Source organism: Herpailurus yagouaroundi, unplaced genomic scaffold, assembly GCF_014898765.1.
Source record: "Herpailurus yagouaroundi ecotype Mexico unplaced genomic scaffold, PumYag 142, whole genome shotgun sequence".
In the NCBI taxonomy this organism is placed as follows: domain Eukaryota; kingdom Metazoa; phylum Chordata; class Mammalia; order Carnivora; family Felidae; genus Herpailurus; species Herpailurus yagouaroundi.
The window spans coordinates 58,749,946-58,772,046 of record NW_024412397.1 but is presented as its reverse complement, the minus strand read 5'-3'; the positions used below and the strand labels follow the sequence as shown (position 1 = coordinate 58,772,046).

Below are 22,101 nucleotides of genomic sequence, written 5' to 3'. Positions count from 1 at the left end.
CACTCCTGGGAGGAAGCAGGTGCCTGAAGTTCACATGGCTTCGCTGGTCATGTGATGCAGTGCAGGGGAGAGTGCTGGCTGTTCACCTCCACAGACCTCACTTCTTTCCGTGCACAAGGATGCTGGCATCTGACAAAAAGTCTGCTCTTGACGATTAGGAATCACCTCATAAAGGACCAAGCATCGGCCTGATGCATTAGAGCTACTCATTCCAAGTCTCAATGATTATTCGTTTTTATTATCATAATTATTTTTCCTGTAGGACATACTGCTCAGATCATAACTGAGGTTCAGGAATATCACAGTAGGACCTGGCAAATTTCCCAAGATGTGGGCAGAAGAAAAGGGGCCACCAGGTTATCTAGTTATTGTTATCGCCATCAGTAGAGGCCAGAATCACATCAATAATAAATAAGTAAAGCTTTCCTATGTTGAGCAGATAACATCTGTGCTGATACCACCCTGAGTGCTTTTGCTGACTGTCATTAATTCTCTCATGTCCTCTGAGGTAGGTTCTTACTCACATCTAATTGATGAGGAAGGAGCATGAGACTCAAAAAAGTTACATCAACTTGTCTAAGGTTACGGCACAAATAAGCACCGGGATGTAAACCCAGGATCATCAAACTGCGCACTGTGGTTGGCGGCATTGTTTACGATTCTGAACACCTTTGTGCCCTCCTTCCCAGGAAAGAGCTATTATTTGTAACTACTCTAACCAATAGTGGTTGATGGAACCAAGGGTCTTCTGAAACTTCGATGCTTTTACAGAATGAATGTGTATTATTAATACCACACACACAGTTCTTACAGCTTCCATAAAATTACTGTCAGAATATGGGTTACCTTTAGAACATAGATCCTATTCAAGTGATAATCACAGTATATGGGCATAAAAGTTAAAGGGAAGTGATGCTTAGAAATTTGAAGTTTACAGGGCGCCTGGGTGCCTCAGTCAGTTGAGTGTCTGACTGTTGATTTCAACTCAGGTCATAATCCCAGGGTCATGGGATCGAGCCCCATGTTGGGCTCTGAGCTGAGAATGGAGCCTGCTTAAGATTCTCCCTTTCTGTCCCTCTGCCACTCTCCCGCACTTGTGTGCATGCTCTCTCAAAAATATAAGCACATACATACATAGATTTGAAGTTTTATTACTAAAAGCATGATATAAAGGAAACAAGACTAAATAGCAATCTAGCCAACATGCTTTGTTAAGCAAATACTGATATCATAGTTTTTACCCCTTTATTTTATTTTTTTTAATTTATTCTTGAGAGAGAGAGAGAGACAGACCATGAGCGGGGGAGGGGTAGAGGGAGAGAGGGACACAGAATTGGAAGCAGGTTCCAGGCTCTGAGCTGTCAGCAGAGTCTGACGTGGGGCTCGAACGCACAAGCCGTGACATCATGACCTGAGCCAAAGTCGGACACTTTACTGACTGAGCCACCCAGGCACTCCAGCTTTACCCCTTTAAAACAAAATGTTTTTGATGTTAGTTTTGAGAGAGAGAGAGAGAGAGAGAGAGAGAGCAAGCACACATACACCAGTAGGGGAGGGGCAGAGAGAGGGAAACAGAGGCTATGAAGTGGGCTTTGCACTGATAGCAGACAGCCCCATGTGGGGCCCAAACTCACAAACTGAGAGGTCATCACCTGAGCTGAAGTCAGGTACTTAACCGAATGAGCCACCAAGGTGCCCCCATAGTTTTACCCTTTTTGAGCACTTAAGTTTACAAAGAGCTGTTGCCTGTATCAGTCCTCATGACAATGCTGTGAGACAGGTGGAGCATGTGATGGACTCCAATGTTAGAACCGAAGAAAGATTCGAAAGTTCACAGGATGCCCCAAGCTCACAAACCCAAGGCTTCTGGTCCATGCTGAGTGTTCTTTTAATTAAAAAAGAAAACATTTCTTAACGTTTATTTTTGAAAGAAAGACATAGTGCAAGCAGGGGAGGGGCAGAGAAAGAGAGGGAGACACAGAATCGGAAGCAGGCTCCAGGCTCCGAGCTGTCAGCGCAGAGCCCGATGCAGGGCTCGAACCCACAAACCGCGAAATCATGACTGAGCCGAGGTTGGACGCTTAACCAACGGAGCCACCCGGGTGCCCCGAGTGTTCTTTTAATTAGATGAAGTCCTATGAATGATTTACATTTAGAAATACCATATTCCACTCACTCTAAGTCAAACTTCGGGCATTTGGAGAAAACTGCGCGTGTAGGCACCTGCCAGCCTCCTTCCACCCAATAACCTCTGTGTTTGGTGGGAGTCATGGCACCGAAACACCCACCCGGGTGACCTGGTAACTTTCCGCCAGGATGCCTCATGGGCCCATTTTCCTTCGTCTGTGGCCAAATGTGCAAATGCAATCATATCTCTGCCCCACTAAAAATCCTACAGTCCCATGATTTATGTGTGTTGAGGGTGGCAGGTGGGCAGAAGAGGGAAGAAGGAAGAAGATTCTACGCTAAAAATACATCAAAGGTACCTGGCATATTCTCAGTGCTGAGCGTATATTTACATCTTTTCAGCCGGAGGATGGCCTGAAGGGGAGGCTGACCCAGGAAGGGACTGGATGATAGACACCTTCCACATTAAACAAAGTCTGGAACTATCCTGAGGGCAGTGGCGAAACCCTGATGGATTTTGAAGCCAAAGAGCCAAAGACCCCTGCAGCCACACTGTGCAGTGGGAACTGGAGAGCTGAGAAAGGCAAAAGTATGAGCTGAGGCAGTGATGAGTAAAAGAGAAAAGGGGGTGTCAGTGACCTTGAGAAGTGATGGCAGGATAGCGTCCAAAGGAGTCAGTGCAGATGTGCAAGATTATAGGGACCGTCCTGATGGAATGTGAATTTGGAGTAATGGCTTATTTGAAAGTGGCTTTTCTGAATTTCTCTTCTAGTTAAAAAAAAAAACCAACAACGAATTGATTCAAGGGTAAAGATAGGGTATTCTTTCATGCTTCTGTGCTATACGGATGGGACATGGTATTTAACTTTTATTTAGGGATGAAAATATAAATTTAAAATCCTTCTCCTTCCTGATACGTCCAACCAGTTAAAAGGAGATTTCAGTCCTTTGGCTTCTTATCTATGAAAGTTTCAGTGATAATTACTTTTGCTCAACAAGAAGAAGATGAGGTTCAATTCAATAAACATTTATTGCACACTTAATTAGGTTTGAGGTACTGAATGATATTCAGGAACTAAATTATGAAAATCATTTTGTGATCATTTTGCATTTTCTATTACATTTACATATATTTTACATAATGATTACCCTAGGAAAATGCTCACTTTCAGCATTAAATGCATAAATCTAATTAATACTCCTGAGTGCTGGTCAAACCTTATTCTTCTATATGTGTGTGTTTTTAATTGTGTTTACTAAGATGACCACTGTTTACATCTCTTTACTTTCTCATGTTCCAGGCTTTTCTATAGGTTGTTCCTCTTCTGGGTGGACCTACACCTGTATCTAACCCCCCACTGGCCACCTCCTACTTCTCTTTTGCGTTTCAGCTTAAAGAGCATATCCTGATCCCCTGTTGAGATTTTGTCCTCTGTTTGATGCTCTTTGAGTACTCTGGACTTTTCTATCCGGCTTGATCAGTAGATATTCGGTGAAAGAAGGAAGAATGAACAAATAATGGCCAAAGGTCAACCGTGAGATTTCCTATAACACTTTGGAAGGCTAGAACTGGCAAGAATTTTAACTTGAGACGAATAATTGCAGAGAACGCTTATCACTTCTCATTGAGCAGAAAGCACAGCATTGACACTGGTCAGGAAAACACTTTCAGGGCAAAGCAGAGAAGCTGAATGCCTGGGACACAGAACAACACAAAAGGGATGTGGTGATACGGGAAAACTCACATTGCTCCCTATCATTCTGCTACCAAACAGGTTGAGGAACTGAGTGGTAATTAAGTAGCTGAAAACCAAATACAGGTGACCTTCAGGCACCATATAATAATACACTTAATAAAATCATTTTTGATGCAACAGAAGGCATGTCAATATTTTCGTGTGCTTTGATGTTCTCACCATACACAATTATAGTGAAGGTATTTATAAGTGCTGGTTGATGAAATGTTTCTGCTGAAGAGGATGATGCAAGACATCGTTCCTTATACGGCTATGCTCCCAAAATAGGAAGTGCCGTCACATGAGGAAAGTGGTCAGATCGTCTCTGGGTCCCTCCTCAGCTCTGAAAGCAAGTGGCTATAAGCAGCACTCCCGGTTGGCTTTCTCTCTCTGCCCCATATGTGACTCGATCAGCCTCTTCGAGAACCTGGGATCTTCTCTCTCAACTATATGTGATTTTAGCACCTTCAAAAAGCAAAAGGGAGGCATCTATATTCAAATCAATTAGTCTTTGTCAGAGTCTCCAAGATCCTCACTCCCCAAGGCTATCAGTCTTAGCTCGCAACACCTGTAGAAATTCATCCCTTAAATTCCCTGGAATCAATAACTGTGATTAGGAACACCAGCAGCTCCTGAGAGCAAATGGCATGGCAGCTTTGTGATTCATGACTAAGGGGATGCAGTGTTCCGTTCAAGTCATTTGCAACCTTTTGGTGTTCTGCGTATGCAACTAAGACTACTTGTCAATGATTTCACTGTTAACATTTAGATGGACCAGATAGATGGGGGAAAGACACATCATGTCCCTTTCTCAACGGTCAGTGGAAGATGAGATCAACCTGTATGCCTGCCTGCCTCTGTCACCCTGATGGATGGTTTCCAGGCGGGTGGTCAGTCTGGAGCGGGGAATGTGCTCAACTACTTCCTCTCACCTTTGGGAGACAGCATGAATAGCTTTTGGCCACTACTGTACGTGACATTCAAAGGCTTTCATGTAATCTGTAGTTCTGATCTCAGGCACCTATCTTTTGAGAGACAAGCATGGGTTCCTTTGGGCATAGCAGAAATGAGTTATCACATGATCAAACATTCAGGTCTTCCCTGTTCCCAGCCGAGAACTAGCCACGGCCACCCACTAAGAAAGATCCAGAAGCTTCTCAGCAACTGGGATTAATAATGCCACATTCTACTGCTTATGAAAATCGATATTTAAAAATATTCATACAATTAGCAATTTCCAGGAAGTTACTAGATAGTCACTGCCAAGATTGGCTTTAAATTTCTAGTATCCTAGTGTCTACTTTAACAATACTCTAAACAGTTCATATCACCAATTGCTTTGGCTAGTTAATAACGCTTTTTCCTCTAAAAAGGACTAAATGTTTTTGATTCCTTTAAATCCTGTCTCTAATAAAATTGGCATGTGGCACTTACCAGACCCCTTCCCTTCATGCCTAAAGGTGAGCTATGTCTTAACTGGGCCCAGTCAAAGGAACAGCGGGAGGGCTCAGCACATCCACCAGCTGCACTTGCTGGGAAGCTCTCCTATGTTCCTTCCCTGGTTAATCCCATCCCCCATTGCAGGGCTGATCTTCCTTACATTTTTCTCCCTTGCCACTCACTGCCTGAAGGCTACATCTCTACTCCTGGGCGTGGAGCATAAGGGTGCCCAATCTAGCCCTGATCTCCCTTGTGGCTCCCCAACCTCCCCATCCTCCACTGTAGCTGTAACACCCTTCCCATTCCCAGATGAGGCCAACTTGCTCAGTCCTCCCTGGCCTTGTGGAATTCATCTGTCTTGCCCCTTATTTATTCCCTGCCATACACTTACCCCACCCTGCAAATACCTCCCCATGACATACATACATGACCAACCTTGGGCAATATCCAGCTGCAAGATTCAGCTGCTGGGCTCCAGAGCTGGCTCCTCTGAAGCCTTACCTGACCCTCCTGTGTACAACCCCTCCCCTTGGGCTCACTGTGCCAGTACCTATCCCTGCAGTAGGGGGAGAGAGGACACACTGGTCGTATCTAGATTGCTAACTCCTGAAGAAAAGAGCCCCTAACAGGTTCCTCTGTGTTCCCAGTACTCAGTAAAGTGCCTGGAACTTAGTGAGCGCTTAATAACTATAATCCTAACAACTCCCTGAGATAAGGTGATATTACTTTGCTCTGCAATGATGAGAGACCCGAGGCTCACAGATGTTAAGAAATGTAGTCACATAGTCATAGTCACGTAGTCACATAGTCACACAGATAGTTGTTAAGAGAGCTGGGATTTGAAATTACGTTTATTTAACTTCAGAGTATGTCCTTTCCCTGTATCCTGCGGCTCATTTTAAAAGTTAGGTCCGGGGGCACCTGGGTGGCGCAGTCGGTTAAGCGTCCGACTTCAGCCAGGTCACGATCTCACGGTCCGTGAGTTCGAGCCCCGCGTCAGGCTCTGGGCTGATGGCTCGGAGCCTGGAGCCTGTTTCCGATTCTGTGTCTCCCTCTCTCTCTGCCCCTCCCCCGTTCATGCTCTGTCTCTCTCTGTCCCAAAAAATAAAATAAACGTTGAAAAAAAAAATTTTAAAGTTAGGTCCACGATTTATGTGACACATAAAACAGAGTAATTACTTGAATATTACGCTTTCTTTTTTAGAATATGCCAGAGGAGGAAAGAGTGATTCTGCCTGCCTAACAGGCATGACACCTGAAAGTATCTTATGTTTTCGTCCACAATGATCTTGATCAATTATTGATAGATTCAGTAGTTTCTAATTAATGTAGGGCAAAGCGTTGTTTAGATATGGAAATTATACATGGATTTATAATAGGCTAACTTAATATGAAGCTACTTTTAAATTTATATTACAGAAGCTTTGGAACTTAAGGTAAACTGCATTGTGAGGTTTTACATTATAGTTTTTCCTTTCTCAAAATAATAGTCATTCCAACAAGAAAAGGGATATAATTTGGGGGAATAAATAATTTAAAAAATGTATCTGCAAATCACTATTTAACTGGTTCCTCTGACCCAAGATCAAATTCTTGGACAACTCTATTCTGAATAAAAAGATAAGTTTTAGAATCTAGGGAATAAATTCTAACATATTCTAACATAATCCTAATGATTGTACCATAAAATGGTACTTGAATCACAAGTATTTTTTTCTTTTTTTAAGGAAGGGGAAGAAGAGTCAGATTCTTCAAAGGTGAACAGAACATTAGACACCATTGGGCCAAGCAAGTTCCATGTCTCAATGACTCTCCATTGGTGCCATATTGTGAATTTCACTTTCAGGATGGTTATAAATAGAAGACCCATTTCCTTTTGTTCTATAGTTAACTTTATTCAGTAGAGCTGGCCATAACCATAATTAGGTAATGATTCAGGGGCCAACAGGGAAACATATAACCTTTTTAAAGACTTGTACGACAGAACTGGAGCAGGGAAGAGTTCATTACCTATTTATAATATCAATTCCCAAAGACTTGCAAATGCATACATAAATAGGTAGCCAGATATAACCAAAATTTAACATGTAGTAGAGATACCAGGATTTATCGTAATGCTATTATTTATGACTTTATTGATAGAGACAATTGTTAAATCCTTAATTTATTTTTCATGTAAAATTAAGATATTAGATTTGAAAAAAAATGACACAAACAAAGGAAAAGCTAGCGAACCAGAGTTTGTCCTATGTGGGTATGTCGGGGGGGGGGGAGGGGCGGGGGACACACCACAAACCATCTACTGACACAGTTTGGAAGTATTGCAGTAGAAAAACACTTATATGGCATTAGTATGTGTGAAATACAGTTTGGAGTGTTGTTGTTTTTTTTAAACACTACTTCCATTAATCCTCACAAGAACATCATCATGTTGATTTGCTCGAAGGCTCCTTGCATGAAGCAGAAGAAAACGAGATGCCCAAGCAGGTGGTGTTCATAGAGTAAAAATGTCTTTCCTTGGACTTACTGATGGCAGACAATCAAATGGATTGTTGCTATCTTAAAAAAAGGCCTTTTTTTTTTTTTTTAATTGGTCTTTGGTCTTTACATCCTAATATAAAACTTTCTAAACTATAATTAATTGTATGCCAACAAGTATAATTTCTAATATAGGAAACATCTTTTTTTTTTTTAAGTTTATTTATTTATTTTGAGTGAGAGAGAGAGAGAGAGAGTGCATGAGAGCTGGGGAGGGCAGACAGAGAGAAAATCCCAAGCAGGATCTGTTCTGTCAGCATGGAGCCTGACATGGGGCTCAAACTCACGAGCCGTGTGATCATGACCTGAGCCGCAATCAAGAGCTCGACACTTAACTGACTAAGCCACCCAGGTGCCGCTCTAACATAAGAAACTTCTTAAAACAAAATGCATGATTATCTCCTATCATTCATTAGTCATAATGATCTCTTTCCCTGCTTTTACTGTCAAAAGATCCGTGTCTCTGTCCATCTGAGGTGGCAGTTTTCACAGACTCCCTGACACTCTCTTGACGAATCCCTTTAAGAAAAACTTCTATGTGACAACCAGCTGGGAACATGAGTGCAAGCTGATGGCCACAAAGAAGAATAAATCTCATTTTCCATACAGCTCGAGGATCAAATCAGACATTTCTAGGAAGTGTAACAAATTTTCTTAAAACCCATACAATTGCTTTACTGACTATCCTCAATGGAATGAAAACCTGTCCTTCACCTTTTTCTAAGAACACAGCACAGAGTTTTCAAGGAAAAAAAGCTCAGTTATGAGAAAAAATAGCATCCTTTAATACATTTTTAATTATCTGTCTGATTTGTTTCAAAAGAATATTTGATGAATAGTTTGGGTAAATCAAGCAATACTAGAAGTTAACAATGAAGCACTAAGATCCGTGCACGTTTTGCTCGCTAACTACCTAAGACAAAGCAGCATCAGGAAAAAATGACAGGAGATAAATGAAAACATCACATATTGGTAAAGTCTCCCAGGGTAATGAATTCAAGGTGAAATCTAGTTAATGAAAATCTGGCCACATTATATAAAAGTAAATAAATTCTCGATTTATATATGAAGCTGAAGTTTTCATATGGTACGGGGTTTGTTTTTTTTTTTTTTTTTTCAAAAAAAAAAATCACAAGTATTGTGGATGAATAAAACATGTATGCCTGTCTTCTACTAGCAGAAACTATTTCCTATCTCATTTGAATCTTACTTGCCAGGACCCATGCTTTAAAAAAATAAGGCAAAATATTTCTTTCATTCCTTCCTTATGCCCTCATCTCTTCCCCATTCATAATGCAGTGAAGTTCCTATTTGCTTTAAGATTGTGGCCCTGATTCTCAGCAATGGGAACTCATCACAAATTGCTTTTTGTTCTTATTTATTTTCATTTATTATCTGTTATTATTTTTTTTTACAAATTGCTTTTTAGCTGTAACTGTCGAGGAAGCGTTCATTGCAAAGACCACCATAGTATAAGAAGTTACCAATGACAAGAAAATTACAGCATTAAAATAATTAGGACTAGCTTTGTTAGAAGAACAAGGTGTGTATTCGCATGTTTCAGCCATCAGTTTTAATGTTTTGGTTGTTGCTGCGATGACTGCCCACCTCCCATCCCCATGGACAGACAACTGTAATAGATGTTTTCCCCACTTGGTAGTTTCTCCTGAATGAATGAATCAAAGAATGAGTACTTAAAATGGCAATTTTCTAACATTTTACTGAAATGAATATCCGAACGTTTAATTAACATATTCAAGCGCTGAGTTTTAATTAAGAAGACATATAGCTCCCACACATTTATGAATAAATTGAAGCAACAATGCCTAAAGAACAAAAATGAGAGTCATTTGAAAACACCATCACCCAAGGCTCAACCATGTGATGGAGTCTCATGCTGTAGACCATTAGAACGTATAAAACATCATTAATGAGGGATATTGCACATAGCAGATATATATCACAAGAGTAAAATCACAGAGAGCATATTTGTTAGTGCAAGAAAAGCACACAGTTTGTGTAAAACTCATCCTTTATTTAGGGCTGCTATTTTGCTGGCAAATTACGAGGATTTTCTCTGTTGGATTGTGTCTGCATGTAATGAACAGTGGAGAGAAGAGAGAGAAATGAGGTGATTCTAAATGAGTCAAAGAAAATTAAGCTTTTCCTTGTCTTATTAAAGAAAAAAAAAAAAACTGAATCCATGAACAGACATTAAAATTCTGTCCCAGGTGCTAGTTTACTAGTTGGAATGATGGAATTTGTGCTCTTCCTGGCCATCTCGGGATTTAAATAATTTTATGTGACAGAGCTGATGTGTTGATCAATAAAAAGACAACAATCGTTTACATGGAGAGTTTAGTGCAATTTTAAGAATCTGCATTAAGCAAAACGAGTGCTTGTAGTGGAATTAATGCAGAACCATCTTACTTAGTGAAGTGCATAAATGAAGTAGGACTGAATTTTTAACACCAATGATTATGGATTAAAGAAAACTCAAATCAATTGAAAGAATTGGTTTTGGAAATCGCACAATGACAGTATTTTTGAGCACATAATACTGTGCAAAATCCAGGAAAGCAAACAGATGTTCACTTTCATTTCCCTCCTTCTTCTAGTATTTATCTTATCATTTGGGAAAAGCTTTCTTGTATTGCAGTTTGATTACATGTGCATTTTGCAAATTTCCAGATGTGTTCAAATGTTTTAATCTACATTATGGCTTTATATTTTAGGTCCCTATGATTCCCTAATCAGAGTTCTTATTTCTCTAAGCATTAAATGAAATTGAAAATTTTCATATACCCCATTTAGTTGGAGAGTATTATGGATATTTTTTCCAAACTAGTCTTTCTAGATATTGGTCTTGCATCGACTCAATAGATAATCAGTCCCATTATGTTGTACTATAATACCAAATCCCTTGGAGAGAATATTCACTTTTCTGCAACAAAACAAAACAAAACAAAACAAACAACTTTTTGACAGGTGAGGTCGAGATAATTTCCCTTCTCAAATTTGTGCCAATCAGACTAACCCATTTAAGATAAGAGAAGCATCCTTTCACTTAAGGTCGTATCTGTAGTGGGTTTGCCTGTAATGTTTACTTAATAGTATCCCATAAGAACTGATTCTGAATCTAGCATAGATTTAGATGATGAACATAGACAGTACATTTATTAATTTCAAGATGCTAACGTTGTGGAAGAAGATATAATAGAGACAGAATGAAAAGTGACGCTGGCAAATTCAAGGAATGTTTAGCCAATAACAAGATGATGTCTAATCAATGATGAGCTTGGAAATAGAGCATCAAGACAGCTGTGGAGGAGGGTGTGCTAACATAAACTGAAATCTCAGCCGAGTCAGAGACTGGCCCTCATGAAATGATATAAAACTGTGGTGAAGCCAGATATTTTGGACACTTGGATAAGCATCTGAATGTGCATTTTTATATCATAATAAAAAAGAGCCTGAGGATATCTCCAATTAACTATTTAGGGCTCCAGAGTCTCCAAAAACAACTAGAAAGGTGTGAACGAAAACAACAAGGCATATGATAGAAAACACGAATAGTAGTTTGGAATGCAAGAAGCACTTTAAAAAAAAAAAATAAGGAAAGGAGAATTGGGGAGGGGGCTGATATAGATTGCCCAAAGGAATATTATTTGAAAACTCAGAAAGATCAACAGAGAGACGTGGATGAAAATCTGACTGAAAGGGTTTGAAGGAAAGAGGCGAGAAGAATAGAAAATGAAAAGGAATTTATGTGAGAATAAAGTAGAATCGGAAATAACTAGCTGTTTTGGAGAAATGGTTAGGATTTCAGATTCCTTCCATTTGGAGGCATTGAAAGTGAGTGGCCTCTACCCTTTCATTTTATCATGATGTTTCTGGAGAACATTGACCCCTGACCTAAAAGCCCACAGTACTGAGTCTGGGCCCCTGTTAAATTGGTCACAAGAAAATGACGCTCTCAAGGCCATGGCCAGAGCATCAATTTATCATTTAATAACACTTCAGCTTTCCAGAGTGAAACCAAGTCTGACTCACAGCCATAGGTACACCTGGATCTCAGCCAACCATCTAATGAGCGTGTGGCTTGGGTCATTCAGAATAGGGCACGCAACAACACTGCACTCAAGTCAACCCAAAGGGCCAAGGTAGTGTCGGTGGCTATACTTTTCTAGCAGTAATGGTATCTTAAATTCGTAAGAAAGCATTCACTTACTTCAAGGTGTTCTCACAAACTGCATTTAGGAATGGTAGTCCTAAATCCCTTATGTGAACTACTACTATGTTGAGTAACTCAACAACAGAATAGACTAAAATTATGTAGATTTTTCAAATGCAAATTTCTGTGGTTCTACCCTGAAGTCAGATGGTAAATCTGACTTTACCATCAATTAACGCTATTCTGTTTTTACTCTTGACTCCGTGAATTGAAATTTGCACATATCTGATCAGGTAGAAAGAAGTCCAACTGACTGTCCTCTGATATTGTAGTGAAAATGTGATCCAAAAGCGCTGGGTTTCAAAAGGTTAATGGACTAAAACTCTACAAAAGATTATGGCAAATAATCCCTACATAGCCTTAAATGGGAATGTAAATGTTTCCTTGGAGTATGTTCTTCAAAATAATAGGTTATTTTGAAGGGGATCTATTCTGATAGTACAGAATATCTAAATCCCTCCAAAACAAGTAGAAATTTCTTTTATATAGATTAATGAGCTTATGACAAGTTCATACTCAAGAGTTATTCAGGCATTCCTTTGCTCCCTCCTAGGAAGAATAAATTTATTTTATTCATTCACTGTACAAGTTACACTTGGTAATATCTCAGCTGTATAAATCATCATGGAATGAGAAATGGGGCCTACCTGTTGGTAATAAATATGTTCAAATAAAGACTTCACAATGCTCTTTCCAATCATCTGCTTCTTTTAAAAAACATCTATATACCACTTATCCAATGGACAAATTAGCCCATTTACCATAAGTTAAGTGACTTAAAACCCCAAGTAAACAAACAAACAAGCAGAAAACCCACAAACGTCCATTTAAGGAGTAGAGCTCAGGATAAAAATGTCATCTGCCCTTGGGTAACTAAATTTCAGCAAGCAATTACTTTTTAGAAGTACAGCCACCTCTCCACAGACTAAGGCTTTTGTTCCTTATCTTCAAAGAACAATGCACTTGCATCTGAATCAAACTCCATACACAATACTTGGTCACCCCAGTTCAAAGCACTTTCCCTTTCTAATCTAATTAGAGCTAATAAAGATACTGGCTTTACAAGCTGACTGATGTTTGTAGCAAAACCCCAGAAAACACGTTCAAGAAATTAATCAATTTGATTTTAGTTCCTATCTCTCTAGAGCCAGCCCACCCCTCCTCTGCTCAGTACCTGACAGGTGCGCCCCGGCTGTGTGCAGGTTTCAGCATGACTGTCACTGTGTTGTCCGTTTGATTCAAAGGGGTCTCCAGTTCATAAGCCGGCATAGAGGGTGCTGGGGGAAGAATGTGTGAGATGGGAGACTCATTATATTTCTGGTTGATCTTTTCAGTTTCCTTCCTAGTTCCATTTCCAAAGAACATGAAGAGCACAGTGCACTTAAATTGCAGCTACGAACCAACGACGGGCAGCCTTTACATACATGCCCTACACAGAATACGAGGAAGCACTTCTAGAACCAACATATGTTGACTTCTTTCATGTTGCGTTTAAGTTGGGTGGGAGCGTGAGGGGGCTCAGGCGGTGTTAGTTAATATTATGTCTTGATTTGCATTCTCGCTGAATGGATGTAGTCAGCGAGCCGTGGGCTTAGAATCTGTGTACTTGTTGGTAGGAATGCTTTTCTTTAAAAATGACTTTAAATGCAAATTTAAGAAACAAGCACTAGGATCATAAGACTGAACATTATAGCTCTCCCATCTGAGTCAAGGTGGAAGGCTGTGTGGGCCAGAGATCCATCCAGGGATCTGCAGAGGACTACAGGAGCCACGGAGGCTTGCTGAAATCAGTGACCACTAGTGGGCTCTCAGGGACAGCAGCAGGTGGAGAAGACACGGGAACTGAAGTAAGAGAGGCCTCGGTTGGACTTTTTGCTGTTTTGTTTTAATCAGCACAAGAACTGAGGCACGTCAATTATCTCTGGAGCTTCAGTTTACTCTTCTTTCAAAACAGGAGAAATTACCCTCTAGGGTTATCATGGGAATTCAAAGAGATAATAAAGAGAGCCAGGCAAATATAATTCTACAAATGTTAGTTCTTTCTCTCCACTCCACGTGAATCCTATTTCCATTTCCTGGCATTCTTTGTTTTCTAGATTGTTCAGTCTTACTATATTATATTATATTATATTATATTATATTATATTATATTATATTATATTATAACGACAGAGCTCTTCAGTAATTTTGTCATCGCCATGGACAAGAGAAATCATTTCATGAAGCCTGTGATGTGGGAGGGCACACAGTCTTTTTAAGACCCACAGGTGTAGGTACCTGATGAGAATGCTAGAGATCAATTTTTTTAAATACAGTTTTAAAAATCTCTTACATATAAAAAGCTTTTATGTAAAAGACATGGGTTATATCTCATTTCCATTTATTGGATTTTTCTCAGCATTAAAAATTAACTCCAATTCTATTAAAAATTAACTCCGATTCATAACACAGAATTACATTTTGTATAGAGAATGGTTCTCTATTTGAGGTCCACGAAAGTAGAAAATTGGGGCCCATAAACTGTAATTTTCTTTGAACTATAAAAATCAAATAGTTATTCTTGATGAGTCTGCAGGCTAACTAAAATGTCAACTGTCTTTGTTTCCGGATAGAACTGTATGAACTTGCTGGGCTAACAGCGGTCAGACTCGTATCAAGCAGAATTTTTATATAACAAGAGTAGCAAAAAATGAATTATTTTTTCTAAAAGAACATCCTCTTTAAGATAATGATCTTTAAGGGGTGCCTGGGTGACTCAGTTGGTTAAGTGTCCAACTTTGGCTCAGGTCATGATGTCACAGTTTTTGGGTTCGAGCCCCACGTCAGGCTCTGTACTGACAGCTTGGAGCCTGGAGCCTGCTTCAGATTCTGTGTCTCCCTCTCTGCCTCTCCCCTCCTCCCTCTCTCTCTCTCTCTCTCTCTCCCTCTCTCTCTCTCTCTCTCAAAAAATAAACATTAAAAAAAGTTAATAATCTTTGAAATACAGTTTCCATAGGGGAAAATTACCAAAAAGGGGGGGGGGGGTCAGGGGCCTGGAGATACATATATTTACACACATTCCCACCTTATTCTCCATATAAATTCAAGCAGCAGTGATATCATCTTAATTACATCCAAGTATCAATGCACTTAATCAAGATCAGAGAAGGAGCACATGGAAAATTACAACCAGAAACCATATTTTCTGATTCCAAATCTAGTGGTTTCTCTACTTGCTCAGCTCTATAAACTATGCCATTTTCCTAACCTCCCAAAGACTTCTTCCTCTTCTTCCAACTCCCCATATTGTTATCACCTGATGCTTTCTATGAAATATCAACATATATTAAACTTCAAGTCAAGTTTGTGCTTAGAAATAAAATCTTACATGATCAAAAATGTCCCCATAAGTTATAGCTGTTTAAAACCAATGTCCAAACCTAATAATGCTTATAGTGCTCGAGCTGTAAGCAATTCCCTGTCTCCGATTCTAAGCAAAAAACTTTCCAAGAACTAGAAATGAGGGGCAGTATATGTGAAAATCAGGCTAAATATTATTTAGCTAACACTGACTGACTGAAAGAGTTACTTCCCTCACCTGCCCCCTGCTCATCTACCCCCAACCAAAACAGGCAAAGCCAAAACTCAAATACTTCCCCCACTCATACCCAAAGGGGAAAGAATGGAAAAAGGGAATGTCCGTGGAATTGTGATTATTGCTGTTACAAATCCCAGAGCAGATGGCAACTCCATTTCCTCTAGTCTGAAGCACAAAGACATTTTCTGCACAGTTGCACATGCCCAGAAATTCTTCTCAAATTATGTCTTTGGTTGGATGGCGTAATTGAGTCTCTACCAGCAAAAAGCTGGAGGCTGTAAGTGCCTGGTGCCACCCCTCTGTCGTTGCAAAGGATGGGCAACTACTAAGGGTGAAGGTCCCAAGGAAGGTCCCTTCTGGAAGCAGACTCCATATAATGCTGTCTATCTGCTGAGCACTCAGTCGTTCACAGCTCATTGCAGAGATCCTTCCACCACGGCTGCTCTGGTAACTTGTACTGTGAAGGGGGTAGGAGCATACAGACCAGAACCATCGCCCATGCTCCCGTTCTCCGATGCAAACTGATAAAACATGGCTGCTTCCTAATGCAGGAGGATCTTAAGCTCCCAAATTATAAGTATTTGCAGTATTTCATTCAATTCCAGGAATCTGATTTTCATACGTACCAAAGTGGGAATCCGAATACAATGTGTAAGACGGTATGAGCTTTGTGTCCTTGACAATGGGAATGAAAAAGTACAAAAATGCTACTTCCCATAAAAGACATAACTCATGAATGTATATATAATACCTGATATTTTGGTGGTAAACTGATTTGTTGCTGGAGGTCCAAATCCCTTAGCTGTGCTAGCTCGGATAGTAAAGGAGTACGTGGTCCCCGGATACAGTCCAAAGAATAGAAAATGGGTTTCATTTCCCAGTTTTGAAACTCTTCCACTTTGATTGGATAAGTCTATTTCTGGGTCAAAGGAACTGACAGCTTTGTAGGTGATCTGCAAGAGAATAAGAATGTGATAACATATCTGGAGCAGATGGACCGGGATCACATGTTTATCCAGTAAACCCTTGTGATGTATGCACTGTCAGATGCTTTATGATAAGCTCTTCTACTCACTCAGACTCTTCAAATCCTGGATCCGGTGAAGGGGCACAGGAATTCAGCCAAAACTGTTATGAGTTATTACTTTTATAGACAGAGGAACTGAACGCCAGTAGATTAGAACATAAAGGATGAGTTCAGGTTTAAGCTAATACCTTGAAGTCGTTTGCTTTCAAAATGTCACTTTGGAAAACTGCATTACAGTTGGCTTCAAACAACATCACAAAATGTACAACTAGCTCAAACAGATGAGGACCTTACAAGGGGAAGGCCTCCTCTCTCAGCCAGTGGCCAGTTTGATTTAGCACTGAATAGGATTATTGTCTACTGGAAACTGAGGGCACTTTTAAATGTGTTCATCAATGTGGGCAAAGATATCTGCTCTCAAAATAAATCCCAGACACATGTCAGCAGCTCTTGATGGTATGACTGTGGTGCTCGTGACGGGTCCTATTTACTTCTTTTCTTTAGAGCAACCCTGTCCAAGAGAACTTTCTGCGTGATAGGGAAGTTCTACTCTGCACTATTCAGGACAGTAGCCACCGGTCACAGGTGGCTTGAAATGTGGCTAGTGAGACTGAGGACCTGAAAATTTGATCTTATTTAATCTTAATTAACTAAAATTTAAATTTAAATCACCATGCACGACTAGGAGCTGCCATTTCAGGCTGAGCCACTCTAAAAGCTTTCATATCTATGCCATGTAACTAACAGCTGTTCAAAGCACATTGGCTGAGTCTGGAATGCATGAAAATAAATATAACATAGGTGTCTTTAAATCTGTCCTTTCAAGTGATTTTTAAAAGAATTTCACTGTAAGTAGTTCATCACCTATTCACGAACACGCATTTTAGTGGTGATTACTAACTCCTACTGGTTATAATGACATAATTTTTAAATGTGGCATATTCAAAAGTTTTAAATTGCAAAACCGAGCACTTTTCCTTGCTTTTAAATAGGTAAACTTACTTATAATTTATGTGCATGAACACTAACACTGTTATTATACAAAGTGATAATTGACATTCTTTCTTCTTATATTTATACCATGTCATTATAATTAAGGAGACCTCTCTGGAAGAATATTTAGATTGAATCATCTCAGCTTTGGCAAGAAAATGTTTGCTGTATATATTAATCACCACGGTGCATGCCAGTCTCAGAGTCAGGTGGCATATCTGTTGTTAACCCTTTAGCAGACTTCCCTTATAAGAGACAAGACCCTGTCTACCACCAGCTGCTGTGGGAGGGACTTTAGCGCTGTCACCCCTGTGTACTTAGTTGCTTACTTGGTCCTCATTCTGACACTTCTCGAGAAAAAGGTAGTTCAGAGAGGGCAGCTCTAAGCTCTGATGGCATATTCACTCCCCAAAGTTCATTCATTCATTCACCCATTCAAAACCTATTCATTGTATATCTCTGGTGCACCAAGCCCTGTACTCTGAGCTGGGATCTCACTTGGTGATTGGGACACGGTACCTGACCCGGGGGAGGTAACAGTCTGGTAGACAAGTAGAGAAACAATTTAACAATTAAGATACAGTATAATTAAAACGAGGACTAGCACCACCCATCAGGGCTAGGTACATCTCCTTGTTCATTTCATTGCCTTACCAAAAAGTTTAGTGGTACACAATCATATATGGGACAAAGTCCAAACTCCCTACCTTTGGGTCTAAGACCCACCGACATCTTCTTCTTCAAACTTATTTCTGCATACTCGACACCATGATATTATATTACCTTCTGTCCAGGTCGGGGGATAAAGATTTACTGTACCACAAACACTGGGCTTTTCTGGCGCTGTTTTTCCTCATAAACTTTCACCTGCCTGGAATATGACAGGGCTATCTGTGACCCGTTTTCTCTACCTACTCTGATTCACTCATTCCATTCCAATATTGATGGAATAGCACTGACATCGCGAGCACCACGGTCAGCAGGTGGACACAGGTCCTGCCCTCAAGTGGTTAAGAAACTGGACTTCAGTGGGTGGAGCTGGGAGAGATGCAGTATGTAAATTAATAATTAAAAAAAAAACTGCAATTCAGTAGATGAGACAAACACGGTGCTAAGATAAAGAATATTGGGGGCAGGGAGGGATACATGCACAGCCACCAAGAACCACTGGGGAAGGGGCCACTGAGGGGATGACAGTTAATCTGAGGAGACTTGAACTTGTGAGAGAGCCAGCTGTGCCAAGAGTTTGGGAAAGAATAGCATGAACTAAGGCCGTGAAGCAGGAGCATTCTGTGCACAGTCAATGGACAGAAAGAAGGTCCGTGTGGCTGTGGCCCAGCAGGTGAGGTGAGCGTGGTCCCTCAATCAGTGGCTGGAGGAGTGGACAGGTGCCATAACATGCAGCGCTCTGTACCCTAAGATAAGAAGGATGGATGCACACACGGGGGAGCCTTTGACCATTTTTAAGCGTGCAAACAAAATGATCTGACTGCCCTTAGGAGAAGACCGTGTTAGCGGCCAAGGGGAGAAGTGGTCTGCTGGAAGGAAGCAGTAATGGTAGTAGGGAGGCCACTGGGAGCTTCCGCAGAGACGGCGAGGGAAACCTCTAGTTCCTGTGCTAGTGCAGTGGCTGGGACTAAGGTGAGCACCGTGAAGAGCGCAGTGAATGAAGAGAACTGGCATACTGGAGAGTGAAAATGGGCAGAACTCCGTGACAGACTGGATGCGGACACTATGAAGGATAGTGTCAAGGACAGTGTCCACATTTTGGGCTTAAGCAAAAGATGGCCCCGCCTTTACTGAAATGGGATGGAATGAATGAGGGGAAACGAACTGCTGGCTTGTGGCCATACCATGCATTGTGTAAGCTGGGATTTGAGATGTTTGGCCTGGAAATAGAGGTGTGGGGGTGATCAGCATTGAAATAGTATTATTTAGGAAGGGATGAGGTCGTTGGGGAAAGGATTTTAGGGAGAACACTGATATTTAATGTAATCAATGGTGGAGGAGGAGAAACCAACAAATGAGCCAGAAAGGCCAACAGAGAGAGCTGTTACTGAAATCAAAAGGAAAAAAAAGGGGGGGAAAGGGGTCTTAAGAAAGAAATGCTTTCAAAGACACTGGGAGCTCAGGCGAGATTGGAGCAAAACATGTCTGCCCGCCCAGGGTTAAAGTTAAAGTTCCCATTTTACTTCTCTGGAAAGCCTTCCAAAATCTGGCCTAACAATCATTGGACCAGCTGAATGCCTGATGTTGTCACTGCATTCATAAGTTCATTTGGCCATACATCATGGAGCACTGTCACAGCTCTTCTGTAGTATTAAATCATGATTTAAATATGCCAACGGAATTGGAACTTTTCATGTAATTGTATCTTCTTTCTGAGGAGTGATTGATGTCTTCTTCTTCTTTCTGAGCCCACGGTGATGAGTAAATATTTGGCACTCAGTAGATATTTTCCCAAGAAGACTCCTGGGGAGAAGAGGTGTGTGCATGCACTCACATAAATGCGCACACGACCGCGAGTAGGATGTGGCTGCCCCCACACTGACTACAGCGCAGAAAGTAAATGCTTTATCAAAGGACCCATCGTTCCACTGTACTCACCTATGGCCATGGTCAACAGGATAAGCTAGATGGGGCTTAGTAACAGTCTTTCAGGCACAGCCGTTTGAGAAATTGCTAATACTCGTAGATCCTCTCTCCCCCACCCATGCACACTAACTCATGCACTCCTAAAAATTATGGATCCTCTCCCTAACAAGTAAGTATGTTGTATATATGCGGACACAAAATGTCAGAAAGGTCATCGATCCCCCTCAAAGCCATCCAGAGCTCTGGGAGTTTGAATACCAGGAATAAAAAACCAGCTCTTCAGGAACAGGAGCAGTCAACTCTAGAATCCACTCCTACCATAGAGTGGATGCTCCATATACATTTATCCAAGCAATTACTTTAACGGACGCCAAAAAAACAACTCTACACTCACACCCAAATGTATCATACCATGTCCTTTTGGCATGTGTTTTTTTTTTTTCATTTGTTTATTGTTTATTCAACTCATGTTTATGAAGTTCTATTAACTAGCAGGCTGTAGTAAAGCAGCAGGAAACTCCCAGAAGGAATGCCTGGGATTGCTTCCACACTTGCACTGTGGCTGAGGGATAAGGCAATTTTCGTGCAGCCTCTATGAAAAAACACTGATGTTCCATGTTGGGTCTAGGCAATTTTATACAATTCCCCCAAGTCAAAAGGGAATCCAAATAACACAGGTGGGGGGTTAGAGTTAGGTGAGATGGGGGTCAACGGCAGCTTGTATTGGATGATTTCCGATTTGTATGTAGGTGCCTGAAATATTCCCAAATTGTCTTCCCCTCCTCTACTTGTGGTCTCAGGGCCTAAACTACAAGATTCATAGAAAAACAAAATGGAATAACATGCCATCTTTGACCAGGAGGGGATTCAAAATCTTCTAGGAAGGGTGAGTTGATTGGAATTTCAGCCAGGGTTAAATACAGTCTTTTAATGGAGAGACAAGCAATCGGAAGAAGGAATAATTAAATCTGATTGGGGGAGGGGGGGCGGGGAGAAAAGAACCTAGAATATTTCAGGGAAAAGTATAATATTTGAATGAAAAACTGAAATATAAGCAGAAGTCCCAGAGGAGGAGAGAAGAGGGGACAGTATCAGGAAGACAGAAGGAAATGATAGAAAGAAGGTGTGACGGATTAAAATTCCATATACATAGCTCATTAAATTCCAGAAATTCCAGGAAAAAAAATAATGGGAGATACGGTAATAAATGTAAATTGGAATTAGATCATGGAAGGCCTTGAATATTAAAACCAAACTTCTTAACAGGGCCCTTAAATTCTACTTCTTTCTATTCTATTCCCTATCTTAGTCAGTAGTGATTAGCTGAGCCCAGTTATCCAGGCTAGGGATTTGGACATGTCTTCAACTCTTGATTCGTCAATACTTCAATCATTTGACAAGCCCAGACCATTCTACTTTGTTTGCTACAAACCCATACAACACTGCACTTTATACTCTTCACACATTAGATTGGTTTATGGCCTCAGGTTCTAAATACACATACACACACGCGCGTGCGTGTGTATTGGAATTAAGTTTTTATGTTAATTCTAGTTAGTTACTAAACAGTGTAATATTACTTTCAGGTGTAGAATTTAGTGATTCATAATTCCATACATCACCCTGTGCTCATCACAAGTGCCTTCCTTAATCCCCATCAGCTATTTCACCCATCCCCCTTCCCATGTCCCCTGTGGTAACCATCTGCTTGTTCTCTACAGCTAAGAGTCATTTTCTTGGTTCACCTCTCTCTATGGAAAGAGAGGGAGAAAGAGAGAGAAGTGTGTGTGTGTGTGTGTGTGTGTGTGTGTGTGTGTGTGTGTGAAAAAGAAAA

General features: G+C 40.6%; 1 protein-coding gene across 9 annotated transcripts in view; it reads right to left on the bottom strand.

Annotated features, from left to right (window-relative positions):
- The window catches only part of PTPRM (protein tyrosine phosphatase receptor type M), an 806,292-nt gene that overhangs the window by 282,737 nt on the left and 501,454 nt on the right, over positions 1 to 22,101 (bottom strand). For all 9 annotated transcript variants that reach the window (XM_040479372.1, XM_040479375.1, XM_040479373.1 and 6 more), the window contains 2 exons: positions 16,404 to 16,605; positions 13,250 to 13,352 (listed from right to left, as the gene is read on the bottom strand). In XM_040479372.1, coding sequence (XP_040335306.1) covers positions 13,250 to 13,352; positions 16,404 to 16,605 — 305 coding nt within the window. The remainder of the gene's footprint in view (positions 1 to 13,249; positions 13,353 to 16,403; positions 16,606 to 22,101) is intronic.